The sequence below is a fragment of the Vicugna pacos genome, unplaced genomic scaffold (genome assembly GCF_048564905.1).
Source record: "Vicugna pacos unplaced genomic scaffold, VicPac4 scaffold_119, whole genome shotgun sequence".
In the NCBI taxonomy this organism is placed as follows: domain Eukaryota; kingdom Metazoa; phylum Chordata; class Mammalia; order Artiodactyla; family Camelidae; genus Vicugna; species Vicugna pacos.
In genome coordinates this window covers 228,396-243,164 of record NW_027328799.1, presented here as the reverse complement: position 1 = coordinate 243,164, position 14,769 = coordinate 228,396, and the positions used below count along the sequence as shown (strand labels likewise).

Below are 14,769 nucleotides of genomic sequence, written 5' to 3'. Positions count from 1 at the left end.
TTAATTCAAACTCAGATCTGAATGCAGAGTCTGATCTTCCCACTCCCAGGACTGGAAAATCCTTAACACAGGCTCCCCAGCTCCCCTGCATTGTTCCTGGCACCAAGCATTTGCCATGGCAATGGTCACCATTTCTCACAGACACAGCGCTCTGTGCAACAAATGACCTTGATCAGACCTTGATCATCTACCTGCCACGCCCACCAGGCTTCACCATACAGGCAGGAAAGCTGGCTTTCAAGTGCATACAAAGCCATTCCTTGTCTAACCTGGGCTCTTCTGTGGTTTCTCCAGCCTAAAGGCAGCCATGAAACTGCTCACAGTTTGTACATGAGCCACACTACCTCTCTCCATCTGTCTCCCCACCTATACTACTTAGCTATGAACATTTTGAGAATCTTCGACACAAATTTTTAAAAACAAAAAAGAAAGGATTCTGGAACAACTACTTAATACTTACAATTTTATATGACAAAATACAAAGTGAGTATTTACAAACCGAATCTTCCTTTCTAAATTTCAGTTTTAAGCGTTTAAAAATATAATAGCAAAAAATTTTCACTTACAAAATTGACAAAAACATAAACAATAATCTGGAATAAGTTAAAAAATAATGCCCATGTTCTAAATGGAGAAACTTCAGGGCTGTACTGAGGGGTAAAGTAAGAGGTGAGAATGTAGAGACATCAACAAATTGCATGGAGGAAAGCAGTTTTGTAAAGATGTAAGTTCTCATCAGAATAATTCAAAACTTACTGAAAACTCCCATGACAACTCCAATCTGATTTTTTTTATCTTGAACAAAATATTTTGGAATTCTTCAGGAATAATAAAATCATAATACTAGACAAGAAAATTTGGGATGGAAGAAAAGAATGAAAAAAATTCAGACTGCCAATTATTAAATAAATTTTTACAATATGTAAGTTATGGTGCTGGAGTAAGAAAGGCAGATTGACAGAAGGGAACCATGAGCTCAAAAAGAGACTCTAGTGTACACAAGTATTTTGTAAAGGTGGGATTTCAAATCAAAGAGAAAAGTATGACTTCAGTAATTGTCCTGAGACAATCAGACAATCACCTAGAAAGAATAAATACTATTCCTCTCATAAGGACCACAAGATAATTTACAGACAGTGATGTAAATATAAAAAAGTACTAATAACAACAAATACAACACTTTGCTCTTATTAACTCAACTTACCCTTACATTAACAAGTACTATTATCATCTCCATCTTAGAGATTAAAAAAAACCTACAGAGGAGATTTATTCCAGTATAAGAAATTATTTTTAAGAATAATTTCAAAGATAAAACACATAAGGAATACATTTATTATCATAAGAATATTTTGAGACACTACCAAAATAAAAATCCTCCTAAACAAAATGAAAGGAAAGAAATGACAAGAAAAAGCTCTGTGATACATGTTGTTGAAGACAAGAAGTTAATGTTCATAACATACAAAGAGCTGTCACAAACCAACAAGAAGCTCCCCCACTTAAATGTGTGCAAAGGATAAAAGGAATCATTCATTTTAAAAAAGTCAAATGGCTAATGAGTGAAAAATGCTCAATACCTCACTGGTCATCAAATGCAAACTAAAACAATGAAAAAGCACTTTTGCTCATCATATTGGCAAATATTTTTAAAAGATATTCTATCTAGTGTCCATCTGTGGGAGAAGAAACCATGAGCGACATTTTCAGAGGACGACATGTCAATGGATATGTAAACTCTGAAAAACGTACGTACACAATGACTCAACACCACTTCTAGGAATCGTTTCCTTTAGGAAAAAACAAATTAGGTCCAAAAAGATGTACCCATCAGGGCATGTACACAGCACTGTTTACAATGGTGGGAAGAAAAACTGAAGTGAAATCATATCCAGCAATAGAGAATTGGTTACATAAGTAATTGTGCATCTTTTCATTCCCCTATGGAAGGAATTTCTAGAGTTACTTGAATGGAGTCTGTGATGAATGTAAATGTCACATCCAGGGACTAAATTTCCAGAAGCCTTAACTAAGGGAATACTCATAAAAGATCACAGGAATGTCTGTACAAGAAGGATGCCAGTCAAATATCCTTTCTGACAGTGGAAAATGGAGAAAATTTAACTGTCCACCATCAAGACAATGATGCGGTAAATCACGACGAGCTGCGAGCAATGAGGGAGCCAGCGTTTCGCCGTGGTCCAGGGCCTTGTCCACAGCATTCTCTCACCAAAGGTGTGCGTGGGAAAGAGACCACACCCGCAAATCAGGAGACCCCTCCACTCTATCTGAAAGGACCGGGTGAGTCTGGAGTGGGAGGACGTCTATGATATACACCTGAGTGATTAAAGCGAGCTGCAGAAAAACATATAGTATGGTCTCATTTTTAAATAAAGCATATATACACACACGTATACATGGAATTCTCATATGTGTGTATATATGTATGTCATAGGCATAAAGGTCATGAAACATATATATCAAATTTTCAACAGTTTTTACTCTTCGGAAATAAGGGGAAGGGAGGTAGGGCCTTCCTGTACCACCACAGTTCTCTTTTCAGTATTTCAGTTAAGTATACTTGGAATTTAAAAGTTTATTTAAGTCCGAAGTAAAATGGACAATGCCTCCACAAGACAGAATGCTATACTGGTCATCAAAAATCATGCCAGAGGAGATAGAATATTGTAGAAAAACATATAAAAAGCCAAATGGAAAATGGAGGTGTCCACACAGTAAACAGTCACAGAGTGCTCTCTGGTTTTTTATGACAGAGGTGATCCACACTGATGAAAATATACGTTAACGTGTTAATTATTATCTTTGAATAGTGGGACAAGGATAGCCTTTTTTGCCCCCTTTTTCAGAGTTATTATTTTAAATGCACATTCTTTTTCATCTGAAAAAAAGCATTTTTAGGTGTGTAGTACTATGCATTGGAGAATAATACAAGAATACTTAGAGAAACAAGTAACTAGGAGACAAAGCAGCAGCATCACACAATGTAGGACGGGCGATCCTGATTAACACCACGCAGTTACATAAGGACCCACAAAGTGAGAGCACCTGCTGTAACAGGGCGTGGCCCCCTTCTATTTGTCAGCAGTGTCTTCAGGGCTGAGGCAGTTCTGAGCATGGCCAGTGTCAGTGCTGGTGTCTTGATTGATGCTACTGGGGGTGAGGGCACCTGCAAGCCGAGAGGAAGAACAGAAATCATCCTCTGCCTTTTCTGTCTTGTTTCTTTGTTACTTTAAAAGAGAGCCATATATAAGATAAACCGTGTATCTCCCCAAATGAAATTTCAGTAATGAAACCGTTTTTAAAGACTTCACAGCTTATATTCTGCCTATAACTGTCTTTTCAACAAAGATCATATTTATTAAATGTTAATTAACTCAGTTAATTAACTCCCTGTTGAAACATTCTAGTAAAGAACATGAAATGCAGTATGTAAAAGAACCACACCTGCAGTGACTAGCTCAGCTGTCTTGACGGCAGTGCAGTCAGCCCCCACCATCCCGTGGCCCTGAGCTCCTGATGCTGGTAAGAGATTATGCTGCCGCCTCAGATGGAGAGAAACGGTGAAAGCATTTCTTGAACCCTACAGCACTGACAAAACATAACTGACAAATCCCAGGCCCCTTTGAGGCTCTCATTTTCTGTTTCTGGCCAACCCCCATCAATGAGCAGAACCACCCAATCCCCGAACCATGGGACTCACGTGGGAAGCAGTTTTGGAGAAATTTCCAGGTATAGAATGTAACCAACTATACATAGAACTCTGAAAAAAGAAAAGATGCCATACTCTGATTTTGGAAGACACTCAAAATATTCTCCTAAGCCTTAGTAGCTGGAAAGGCTGGGCTTCTCCTAAGTCACTTATTTATTTCACAGCCAGTAAGCATCTCCCTCAAATCCTGCTTCCCTGTGTCTGCTGGGAGCTTGAAGCACACTGCTGCTGTCGATCTTATAAGTCACATGGCAGAGACATGTGTCTCACGCCTGCAATCCTCACACAGGCTCGCCTCCTAGCCTCACTGTCTGAACTGGGCCCCATTTTCTCACCTGTTTATTTGGTATCTGTTCTTCTGTAAGCTACCTGAAATGCGTTTTGGAACATGTCAGAAGAAGCAGTGGGTTGAGAAATGGACAGATTGAGAGGTGAGAGATGGGCAGACAGAGAGAGAGACTCCAAGAAAAGGGGAACAAATAAAATTTCCTATGCAAAACCCTCTTCTAATCAGGGAAGGAAACCACCACGGAAAAGTGTGAAGAGGCAGGTAGCTTAGGACTGTTTCCTGGATTCCATGAAAAGTAATACCAAGAGATGAGAGGGTAGAACTTTAAATAGTAAAAGAAAAAAAGCACGCATGCTTGAAAAATATATCTACAATATGTACTTTCTAAAGAATAGACTGAAATCAGCAGGGCCCAATAACACTACACTTGGGTATTTACAGAAGTGAGAATCCCATCTCCAAACCACAAGGCATCCCTTCAGAGCACTGACAGTCTACATGGGGCGGTCATAAAGCCATCACCGCAAAAGCTATGCTACCCTGCACTTACGAGGAATGAGCAGCTGTGCTCAGGTTGCCCATGCGCATCATTTACACCCCACAGCACCTCTACGGGGGGGACGCCTAGCGAGCCCCGTCTCTGCAGGACAGAAAACCAGTTCTGGAGAGGCTAAGCCGACTTACCAGTTCTCCATCTCACAGGACTGGTCTCTCCAGAGCAGGACACGAACTCGGACCCACGATTGTAACCATGGTACTACAGTGCTTTGTGTGCTGTTTGTGTGTATAATACATTTGTTTCTATCATGAAAGGTTACTTAATAAATGATCGGTTGTCTTGTCTATCTCATTAGCTCACAATCAATCTTTATACTGTTGAATTGTACTCTTTTCCCCTGAAGAAAGGAACGGAAACAGCGGGGGTCAGAAAGAGGTGGGGCTCCATTCTTTATCTGGGATCTCATCTCATCGAAGTCCCCAAACAGGGAAAAGGAGCAAATGTTCTCTTTATCTTTTAAAGAGAGGGCTCCAGTGATGGTGACTTATTCAATTACAAAATCAAGGCTGGGGAAAGGGCACATGCAGCAACTAGAGCAGTATCAGCTGTAGGAAGGTCAAAAGTGCTCACGGGAGGGCTCAGGGGGCAGCCTCATTTAATTTCAATCAGTAAAACAATAACAAACTCTAAAAATACTGGCCTACAATGGATTAGCTCTTTCTTGACATCTAGCAAGTTTCCACAGCCCACATGTAACATTATCGGGAACCAGTGAAAGGAAGAGTCCACAGACAAGGAAAATCAATGCCACAGGCAGGCTGAAACCCAGGCTGGAGTTTAGGAAGAGAAAGGGCATAGTTAAGAACTGGGGAAAGGCTGGGGAAAAAAATCATCACAAGGACTCTCAAGCATCATCCAACAATCATATAATCATTCATTCAAGAGAGAGTTACTGAGGTCGTATTCTGTGCAAGATTGTACAGCGGGTGAAGCAAGAGCGCAGCGTCCATGGTGGCAGCAAGTTGCGGGGCTCAAATACACTTCTGATCCCGGTACCTTGCACACTTGTCCTCAATATAAAGGCAAAGATAATTAAAGTAAAATAATACTCTGTAAACTCAAAGCATTGTTGAAAAAAAAAAGTTAAAGAAGACCTAAATACCAGGACAGACACTCCACACACATTCCCCTATCAAAAGAAAGTGCTCTTGGAATGGCAGTGCTCCCCAGAGCGATCCGTATATTCAACGTGGTCTCGATCACAATCCCAGCGGGCTCCTCTGCAGAAACTGACTATCTGCTGCTACAATTCATATGGGAATTCGAGGATCTCAGTAACCAATACGTACTTGAAAAAGAAAAATTTGAGAGGACTTATAATTCTCAATTTCAAACCTTACAACTGTATCTCCAGGTGAGATTAGAGGCCATTGTGAAGTTATTACTGTGTTAATCCTTATTTACTAAATTCTCTACAATGAATATTACTGTTACAATAAGAAAAATAAAAAGTAAGTTATCCTTTAAAACATGCACACTGATTCATTCATTGGGAAAAAATTATTCTATCAATTAAGAGATAAATATCTATTGAAAAAGGACAACTTAAAAACAAGAGTGCATTTGCATTTTTCATAAATTGAAAACTGAAAAGCACAAAGACGTCAAGTTTCTAGGGAGACCAATGCAACATATTAATAGTTATTTTCAGAAATTCTAATTTAACAATGAAAACTCTGGAAAGGGAAAATCGTGACTGAGAGCCAACTGCAAACACATGGAGAGCAAAGGCCTAGAAATCACAGTTCCTTTAACTCTGCTCCTAACACAATAGGAGAGGAAATTCCTCACTGAGGGGACAGTGGAATCCCATGCATAAGACAGGATACACAGTACAAACTGCACTAGAATTGGGGGTGAATTTTTTAGAAGAATTCTAAAGTTACAAAATTGCTGAAAAACTATTAAAACACTGACAGAAAGATTAAAACACACAGTCATATATATTATATAGAAACATATGTAGACTGCTCCCATGTTGCATTTAAATACAAATATATTTGTTCATTTATGGGCACTTATGACTTTATCCCTGGTAGAATATTTCAACTAAAACAAATAATCAATATAACACTCCTTTGTCAAATCTACTTGATAAGTTACTCTGCTATGTAAACATAATGTGTCTAAGATAGATCTAAAATTAGTGAAAAAGAGCTTTGTATGGCTTCTTGAACTATTCTCAAAATTCAAAGCTTAATTTTAAAACAGATCTGAACAGTAATTCTATATTACCTTTCCCGTCGTGAAATGAACAACACAGTCTGTTGTCAAAATTCTGTCCTTACAATGATTCACGAGCACCGTATCCTCACAAAACTGCTGGACAGCAAGGCACTATCCAGACACTGTGACCCAACAAATGAAACACAATGAAGACAGTGACCCTATTTTGGAGGGCTTATAGTCTGTGTCAACACCAGGGTTTTATTTGATTGGTTTGATTGGTTGGCAAAATAAAATCAATCAAGTACTTTCTTCTTTGAGCATTCTATAAGTCATGACTCTGCTGTTAGTGTCATGAGCAGGAAAGACTTAAGCATGACTTGATTAGATCAATTAGCAACAATCATCACTGGAGAGTGAGTAATAAAGAAGTTAACTGATAGCAATGCTTCTCCCTACATGAGACCTAAAATAAATCGACACTGATATCCGAAAAGAAAATGAGAATTTGAGGTCCCCAATAAGAAAAAAATCTAACAAGAAATCAAAAAAGTAAAGATTTTTTCATTAACGTTTCCCGGAAAGATTGGAGCATGGTGGTGTTGAGCTCAGATGCTAGGGAAAAACATGAGGGTCTGAATTCCCACAGCACTGGGTAGCTTTGACACTAATATGTCAGTCAAATTCTCTGCACCTCAGTCTCCGATGCATAGACTGGGGACAACAACCGCACCCATCTCCTAGAACGGTCCTAAGAATTAAGTTATTTTATATATACAAGTTTTAATAAAATACATCAGATAATAAATATTACCCCAAAAGCACAAGGAAAAATGAAAACAGAGATAAATTGGAGTTCATTAAACTTTAAAACTTTGCTTCAAAAAACACCATCCAGAAAGTGAAAAAACAACACTCAGGAGAAAATTTTTTCAAATCATTTATCTGATAAGGAATTTGTGTATCAAAAAAAAAATTCCACAGCTCAACAATAAAAAGGCAACTCAATTAAAAAATGAAAAAAGAATCTGAAAAGATATTTTTCAAGGAAAATATACAAATGGCCAATAAGCACAATGAAACGGTGTTCAATAACATTAGCTCTAAAGGAAATCAAGTCAAAACAACTAGGAGAAACCGCTTCACATTCACTACAATAGGTTAAAATCAAAAAAAGATTAACAAGCACTAATGAGGACACAGAGGAAGCGGAGCCCGCAGCCATTGCTGGTGAGGATGTAACACAGCGTGACCACTTTGGAAAACATCCTGGCACGTCCTCAGAGAGTTGAACATTTGGCTTCTGAATGATCCAGCAATTCTGCTTCCTGGGCACACAAGTAAGAGAACTGAAAACAAATGTTAACATAAAAACTCCTACAGGAATATTCACCATTACTTTTCGCCATTAATTTTCAGAGCCAAAAAACAGAAACAACCCAAATGTCTATCACGTGATGAATGGGTAAACAAAGGGGCCCAGCCATACAGTGAAATATTATTCAGCAATAGCAAAGCATAGAGTACTGACCCAGGCCACAACGTGGACAAACATTGAAAACGTTACTCAGTGTGAAAGAAGTCAGTCAAAATAGACGGTTCCACTTACATGAAGTGACTCGATTTGCATGAAATGTTCAGCACAGGCAAATCCACAGAGACAGAAGAGTGGCTCCCTGGGGCTTGGGGAGGATGGGGAAGTTGATAATGTCTGCTTATGCGTACTGGGTTTCCTGTTGGGGGGAAGAAAATATTCTAAGATTGACTGGGATGCACATTTCTGGGCATAGAGTAAAATCCGCTGTACATTTTAATGGGTGATTTGTATTAAAACTGTTAAGAACAAAAGCACCTCGGATTAGTACCTTCCATAGTAAATGCAAATTGCTAACATTTATTACAGGAAGAAGAAACTGCCCTCAGCATGAAAGCAGGAGATCAGCAAATATTAGTTAACCGAAATTGGACAAGAGCATTTCACTTGAAACTGTTGCTGAGTGTACAAGAAATATTCAGACATGACAAGGAAAATCAGTTTGACATCACGAAGAAGCATTCTGCTTCAAATGCAAATCAAGGATTCGGCAAGCCCAGCTGCTACAAATGACCAGAGAAGAAACCTGGTTCTTAAAACAAGCACCAGAGCCAACAAGGAAATGGTGGTGAGGAAAGCAGGCGGCCTAAAATCTGGAACAGTGTGCTACAAATAATTTCTCCACTGAAAATTCAAAAATAAAATGAAAGTGATGTAATGCTGTGTTGAACTCACGTGAATGGGCTTCCTGCAGTGCTTGACAGTTCTGTAACCCCGAATGACTCAGGAGAATCAGCATGGCTCCTGGGAGTCCCCAAGTAACTGCCCATCAGCACGCTGACCACCATCACATCTGCCAGGGTTGAATTGCAGACAAGAGAGCAACCTCTGAAAGGCACAGGGAATGTTGACAAGGGAATAAAAGGCTGCTGTCAATCCTGGGACAGAGGCCCTGTGAGCAGAGGCCAGAAGGCTGCAGGTGAACTGGAGTGGCCCTGGGGCAGGAAGGGACCACAGGGGAGCATATCTCAATTATCTCCTCTCTCTCCCTCGGGTAGGAGGGATAAAGCCTGCATCCTTCTCACCTGGAACTGTGGGTTCTGGCTGGCGGAAGTCTTACCGACACGGAATGAATTTCTCAAGACTGTGGAAAAAGGAATGAAAGCGAGAGGGATTAGGGAGCCAAATCCACGAGTCTCTCAAATGCTCCCATATTTATTGTGTATAATCAAAGTAAAAAGTCAATAACAGTTGTGAGATAGTAGGCAGGAACTTGGGGAAAGAAGGGATGAGACAGAGATTGTAGACTCCACCATGAGTACTAAGGCTTAGTTTACCTTTAGGGAAGTCATGGGCTGAGGGGAACAAGATACAATTTTTAGACATGTTCATTACAAAGCAGACCACCAGACCAGCCTGGTCCCTGTTTTGGGGATAATAGACTATCTAACACCACGCAGGCCTGGCGTTTATAGCTGAGGGCCTGGGTCATTGCTGTGCAATAAGCAGTGTGCTATCTATAACCTCAAATATGCAAGCAAGGCATTGTCTCTGCTTTTTATGGCAAGGAGACAGGAGTGAGGATGCACAGGTGTTTGCTTTAAAGCAGTTAATAAGCACATTTTTTTCTTAAAGTTGACAGGCGGCTGCGATGTGTTACAACTTGTTAACTCAATCATGGGCTCCCACATGGAACCATTATGGAGGACATCCTAGGATGACAAATCCTGGCTCTGGATCTTTTCCTGCCAGCTTCGGCCACTCCAGCAGGGTCTAGACACATCCCTGAATAACGATCCCACAGAACCACCTAAACTCTTAACTCCTGGTGCTTGAAACTTAATTTTAGCTCTACACAACTTAATGTAGAAAAGTTTCAGAAATAAAAGTTATTATATTCTTTTTATATCTCATCATAAGACTGATTTTTCTGATTGCTCTAAGCTGCTTCTACATGGTAAAGCACCTAATTCTGCAGGTGAATTCAGTACTTTCCTTTGGGCATAACTAGACAGTCTGGGCTGTCTGACTTCTATTAGTCAAATACCAATACACTTAATTGATTTCTTTGTTCATCAATTTCAGCCTGGAGGTGAGGGTCTGTCACTATTTTCCTCAGCCCACCCTCTACTCTTTTCTCATCAGCATCTCAGGCCTCCTGAAAACAAAACAAAGCATTTGTTTCCCTTCATCTACACTTTCCACAAAGGCAACAGGAATCATCATGCCTAGAGAATGAATTCAACACAAATGTTAAAACAAAAATCTATAAACCTGAAGCTACTCCATCTCCGACTCATGATACACAATGACATGAGAGTAAGTGTGTCAGGTACAAAGCATGCGTGAGCCTGACCACCTCATTTCTATTCTTCAAAGGAAGGAAGGTTTTCGTATTTTTTATTATCATTCTTTGTCATTGTTTCTGATTAAGCCAAAAAATTTTTTATGAAATAATTAAGCACTGCAATAACAGATTTTCGTTGTATCAATTACAGAAGGAATTCAGAGGGGATAGGAAAACCCACCTCTGTAAAAAATGCAAAATTCCTTCCCCTGTTAAGAACACGAATACAAAATGCAACAGAATTCAAATTCTTGTGGAGAGGACAAAAGCCACAGAATCAAAGCAAAGTCATTATTATGACTCAATCCAAAATTCACTGGACAAACATGCTCAATGCATTCAAATAATTTTTAAGGCACACTGCAAACCATTCACTTAATTATCTACAGGCTAGAGGAAGAATTTCCCTCTATAACAGACAACATAAATCAATAGGTTGCCCCACCAAACAAGGAACAAGCATCAGGTTTTTTGCAGTTCTGATAAATCAGCAAGTTTTAAAGATCAAAATCCAGAAATTTTAAACATTCATTCACACCAGAATGAATCAAGCACTTAAAAAAAATAAATAACCCAAAGAAACTAAACACATTGATCACGTACCTGGATCAATGAGAAATTCTTGTACAGCTGGAAAAAAAGAACAGTCTATAGACTTATACTTGAAAAATAAAACTACTTTTAAAGATAACTGCTAAAACACATTTCATCATTCATGTTGCCTTGAAAAATCTGAGGCACTTGTCTCTGATCAGAAAAGCAATTCTGAGTATTAGTATGTTACAATTCAGTGCCAGTTTGCTTTAGAAGAAAAAAGAAAAGCTACTGTTTCTCATCTTGCACAAAGTTTAAAGAACCTCCCTGCCTCTATCTCCTCCCATTTTCTAAGCTCATGCTCCCCAACCCTTCTGAAACAATTATGAGAACCTCTTATTCCCACCAATATGCCAAATCACAAAAGAGTATCAATTTATTTGTGTAAATATATACCTACACCTTGAACTGGAGGAGAAAGATTTCAGAAGGCTATATGGAACTTATTGCTATATTCCTGAAATCACACACATACACGTTCACAGAGACACAGACATATACAAACTGAATTACTGGGCACTTCACAAGCTAAGGACTTACAACTTCTAGAAGATAACTTTGTAGTTAGTTTAAAATACAAAACGGTCAGCTTTTGAAAGCCTTGAACATTGCAAAATCATCCAAATATCAATGAGATCCAATTAGCCTTCTCTGTAGAATGTAAATCCCCATGATGGCAAAGCAGACCCTAAGAAGTAGTGGATCCAAGACTCGTGTTTTTCACTAGCTATGATCGTTTTAAAACATGTAAACAGATTTAGAAAGGTATGTCCCTATGACATTTATTCTTATTGAGATGGCATATGTATTCAATTGTCTATGCAGAAAATAGGACCCATGATGGTGTTTAAGAAATATTTTGTGTATTGAAATATTTATTTTTAAGTGCAGACAAGGAGGGTGGGTATTACTCCATTGTAGAGCACCTGTTGTGCACGCACATGTTCCTGGCTTCAATCCCCAGTACCTTCATGAAAATAAATAAATACAAGTGCTTACTTAAAAATAAGAATAAATTTATATAAAAAAATAAATGCAGACTAAAAACCACTGCAATCTAGGAGCCACAATTATAATAAAAAACAAGTGTTTCTATCAAATATTGACTATACGCCAATCACAGAGACAACCACAAATCACACCTGACAACCATCACGTGTGATTCTCAGCAATCCTACTAAGTAGACACGGATGAGAAACCCGGCTCTGCGGATGAGGAGACGGAGCTCGGAGGAGCCGGGGACACTGACCGTCCTGCTCCCCGTGACACCGCGTCATCCCAGGGCAAGCGCTGACAGAGCTGCTCTGAGGGGACACCCAGCTGCATGGAACCATGGGGGATTGGGGAGTCCTAGAAAATACTCAAAAGTGTTCAATGAAAAACCATCTCAAATATATTACTCTGTGCCCCATCCTCTAAACACAGAAAATGTCTGGGACCTTTTTGATGCCTCCGTGTCCTTTCTGCCATCATCAGTTACGTGCCCTCTCAGCGCGACCAGTCATGAACTGGACCCCATACGAAGTGCACTCAGATGGAAGAGCTTTAAAAGCTGTTTTATGAAGTTTGTAAGACTCTGTCTATTCCTCACACAGGCGGTCATCCAGCACTACTCACCGGTGCGGATGTACCACCTGAAATCACACCTTTCTGCTTTTTAAAATCCCTTCATGTAATACAGACTTTTAAACAGCAAAGAAGCAGCTCAACCACAGACAGTGGACAGCTTTTCACCAAATGGACTCGAACAGCACATCTGACAACCTGGAAGCCCTTGTCTTCTATTAAACCCACTTCCAGGTACTTCATCATTTTCGGATTGGTGGACTCGGCCTCTGAATGGCCTACTCAGAGAGATCCCATCCTCACATCCGGGGGTGGGAGAGGACCCTGCTGCTGGGAGAAATCAGTGAGGAAGGTGGACATCCTCCAGCCATTTCTGCACGGGTAGAAATGCCACATGCTCAGAAATTATACCGTCAGCACCCCTGGGCTCCCATGGACTGGTTTCACATTAAGCAAACTTATGACACACTGATGCAAGAAAACCAGAAATTTAATTTATTAATGTAACAGGAGATGTGAAACTACAAACCAGATTGAAATATCAGAGTTCAACCATGAGTACAGATTCTCCTCCACGGCCCAATCTCGGGCAGGCAGTCACATGGCAAGCGTGGACAGAAGCAGAGCAGGAAGGGTTTCTAGATTAACTCAATGGACTAAATTTCTGTTATAAGAACAGATCTACTGCCTGGAAAACAATTAATGCCAATCACGGGGCACACTCCATGGACAGTGGCTGAGACACGACTGTGAGCACCTGTATAACTCCACTTTCCCTGTCCTTTCTGGTCTAACTGATGCAGAGGTACAGAGATCCAGGGATGCAGATACCTGTAAACACCCAAAGCCCATCCCTGGGAGCCTGGAAACCAGATAGCCAGGATTTAAATCCCAGCTCTGCCACTTACTAGCTCTGTTACCTTGGCCAAATTACTTACCCTCTGTGTGCCTCAATTTCCACACTGTAAACCTGGGATAACAATCAAATCTTTCTTACTCACTTGTTGTGAAAATTGGAGGATTCATTTCTGTAAAACTCTCAGAAAAGAATGTAGCACATTTTTGGTGCCCAACAAATTTCAATTTAATAAGAAAGTGATTTACAAGTCTCCCATCTAATCATCTTCTGTGTTTCATGACTATTCTGAGTCCCAAAGGAAATCCTTATTTCCCCTCTTATAAACTCTTGAGGAGCACCCTTCTGTTTCAAGCCACCACCTGTTTAATCTGAGGGGGGATTCCCTCCTCCCCACTCCTCTGGTCCATGGGAGACTGCTTCTCCCTTCACACCCCTGACCACTGGCCCACGGCTAGCCCTCCTCACACTAACAGATTGAGGTGTGAGTCCGGGGAGACAAGCAGGGCATATGAAAGCTTTCCTTCCCCTCCAGTGTTGGCCACCCTTAGGAAGCAGCCGGGATGCTCAGTTCCATGGCAAGACAGTCCTGTGCATTATGGGTCAGAATCTCTCAAGGGAATGCTCGCTGTGGACCAGAGTTACCTGGGACTGCGTAAGTCTCTAATTCTGGGACATAGTGTCATGACACTCACTCTCCCACAGCCCTGAATTTCATGGAGAACGTGGCTTCATCAGTAATAAAGGAGACATTTATCGCCTGCCTGTTCTTCTTTGTCATCTCTCAGTTGGCTGCTGGACACAACATGTGTATAAGTATTGGGTCCCCTTAAGCCCCAACATATATGAAGTAACAAAAATTCTGTGGCTTAACATTGGTTCAGGGCGACTGTGTAACTGTCCTGACTCTGCTGATGCTAAATTATGTGTATAGGAACTATGGAACCTCCTCAAATATCTTTCATCATAAAACCAGCTTTTCTTATTTTCCTGTTTCTCAGTAATTGCCAAAGACTATCAAATGATGGCTTCACACCAAACAGCAGTTAAGATTATGAGCCCTCTTGTCATACACACTGTGCTAAACACTTTACATAATTTCTAATTCTCACAATTCTACAAAGCAG

General features: G+C 40.2%; 1 protein-coding gene across 1 annotated transcript in view; it reads right to left on the bottom strand.

The window, feature by feature from the left end:
• The window catches only part of LOC140695006 (uncharacterized), a 153,474-nt gene that overhangs the window by 119,563 nt on the left and 19,142 nt on the right, over positions 1-14,769 (bottom strand). The window contains exons 4-9 of the mRNA XM_072957981.1: positions 9,364-9,422; positions 9,014-9,131; positions 8,354-8,477; positions 3,722-3,781; positions 3,466-3,623; positions 3,067-3,187 (exon numbers count right to left, since the gene is read on the bottom strand). Of these exons, the coding sequence (XP_072814082.1) occupies positions 9,126-9,131; positions 9,364-9,422 (65 nt within the window). The 3' untranslated portion in view covers positions 3,067-3,187; positions 3,466-3,623; positions 3,722-3,781; positions 8,354-8,477; positions 9,014-9,125. The remainder of the gene's footprint in view (positions 1-3,066; positions 3,188-3,465; positions 3,624-3,721; positions 3,782-8,353; positions 8,478-9,013; positions 9,132-9,363; positions 9,423-14,769) is intronic.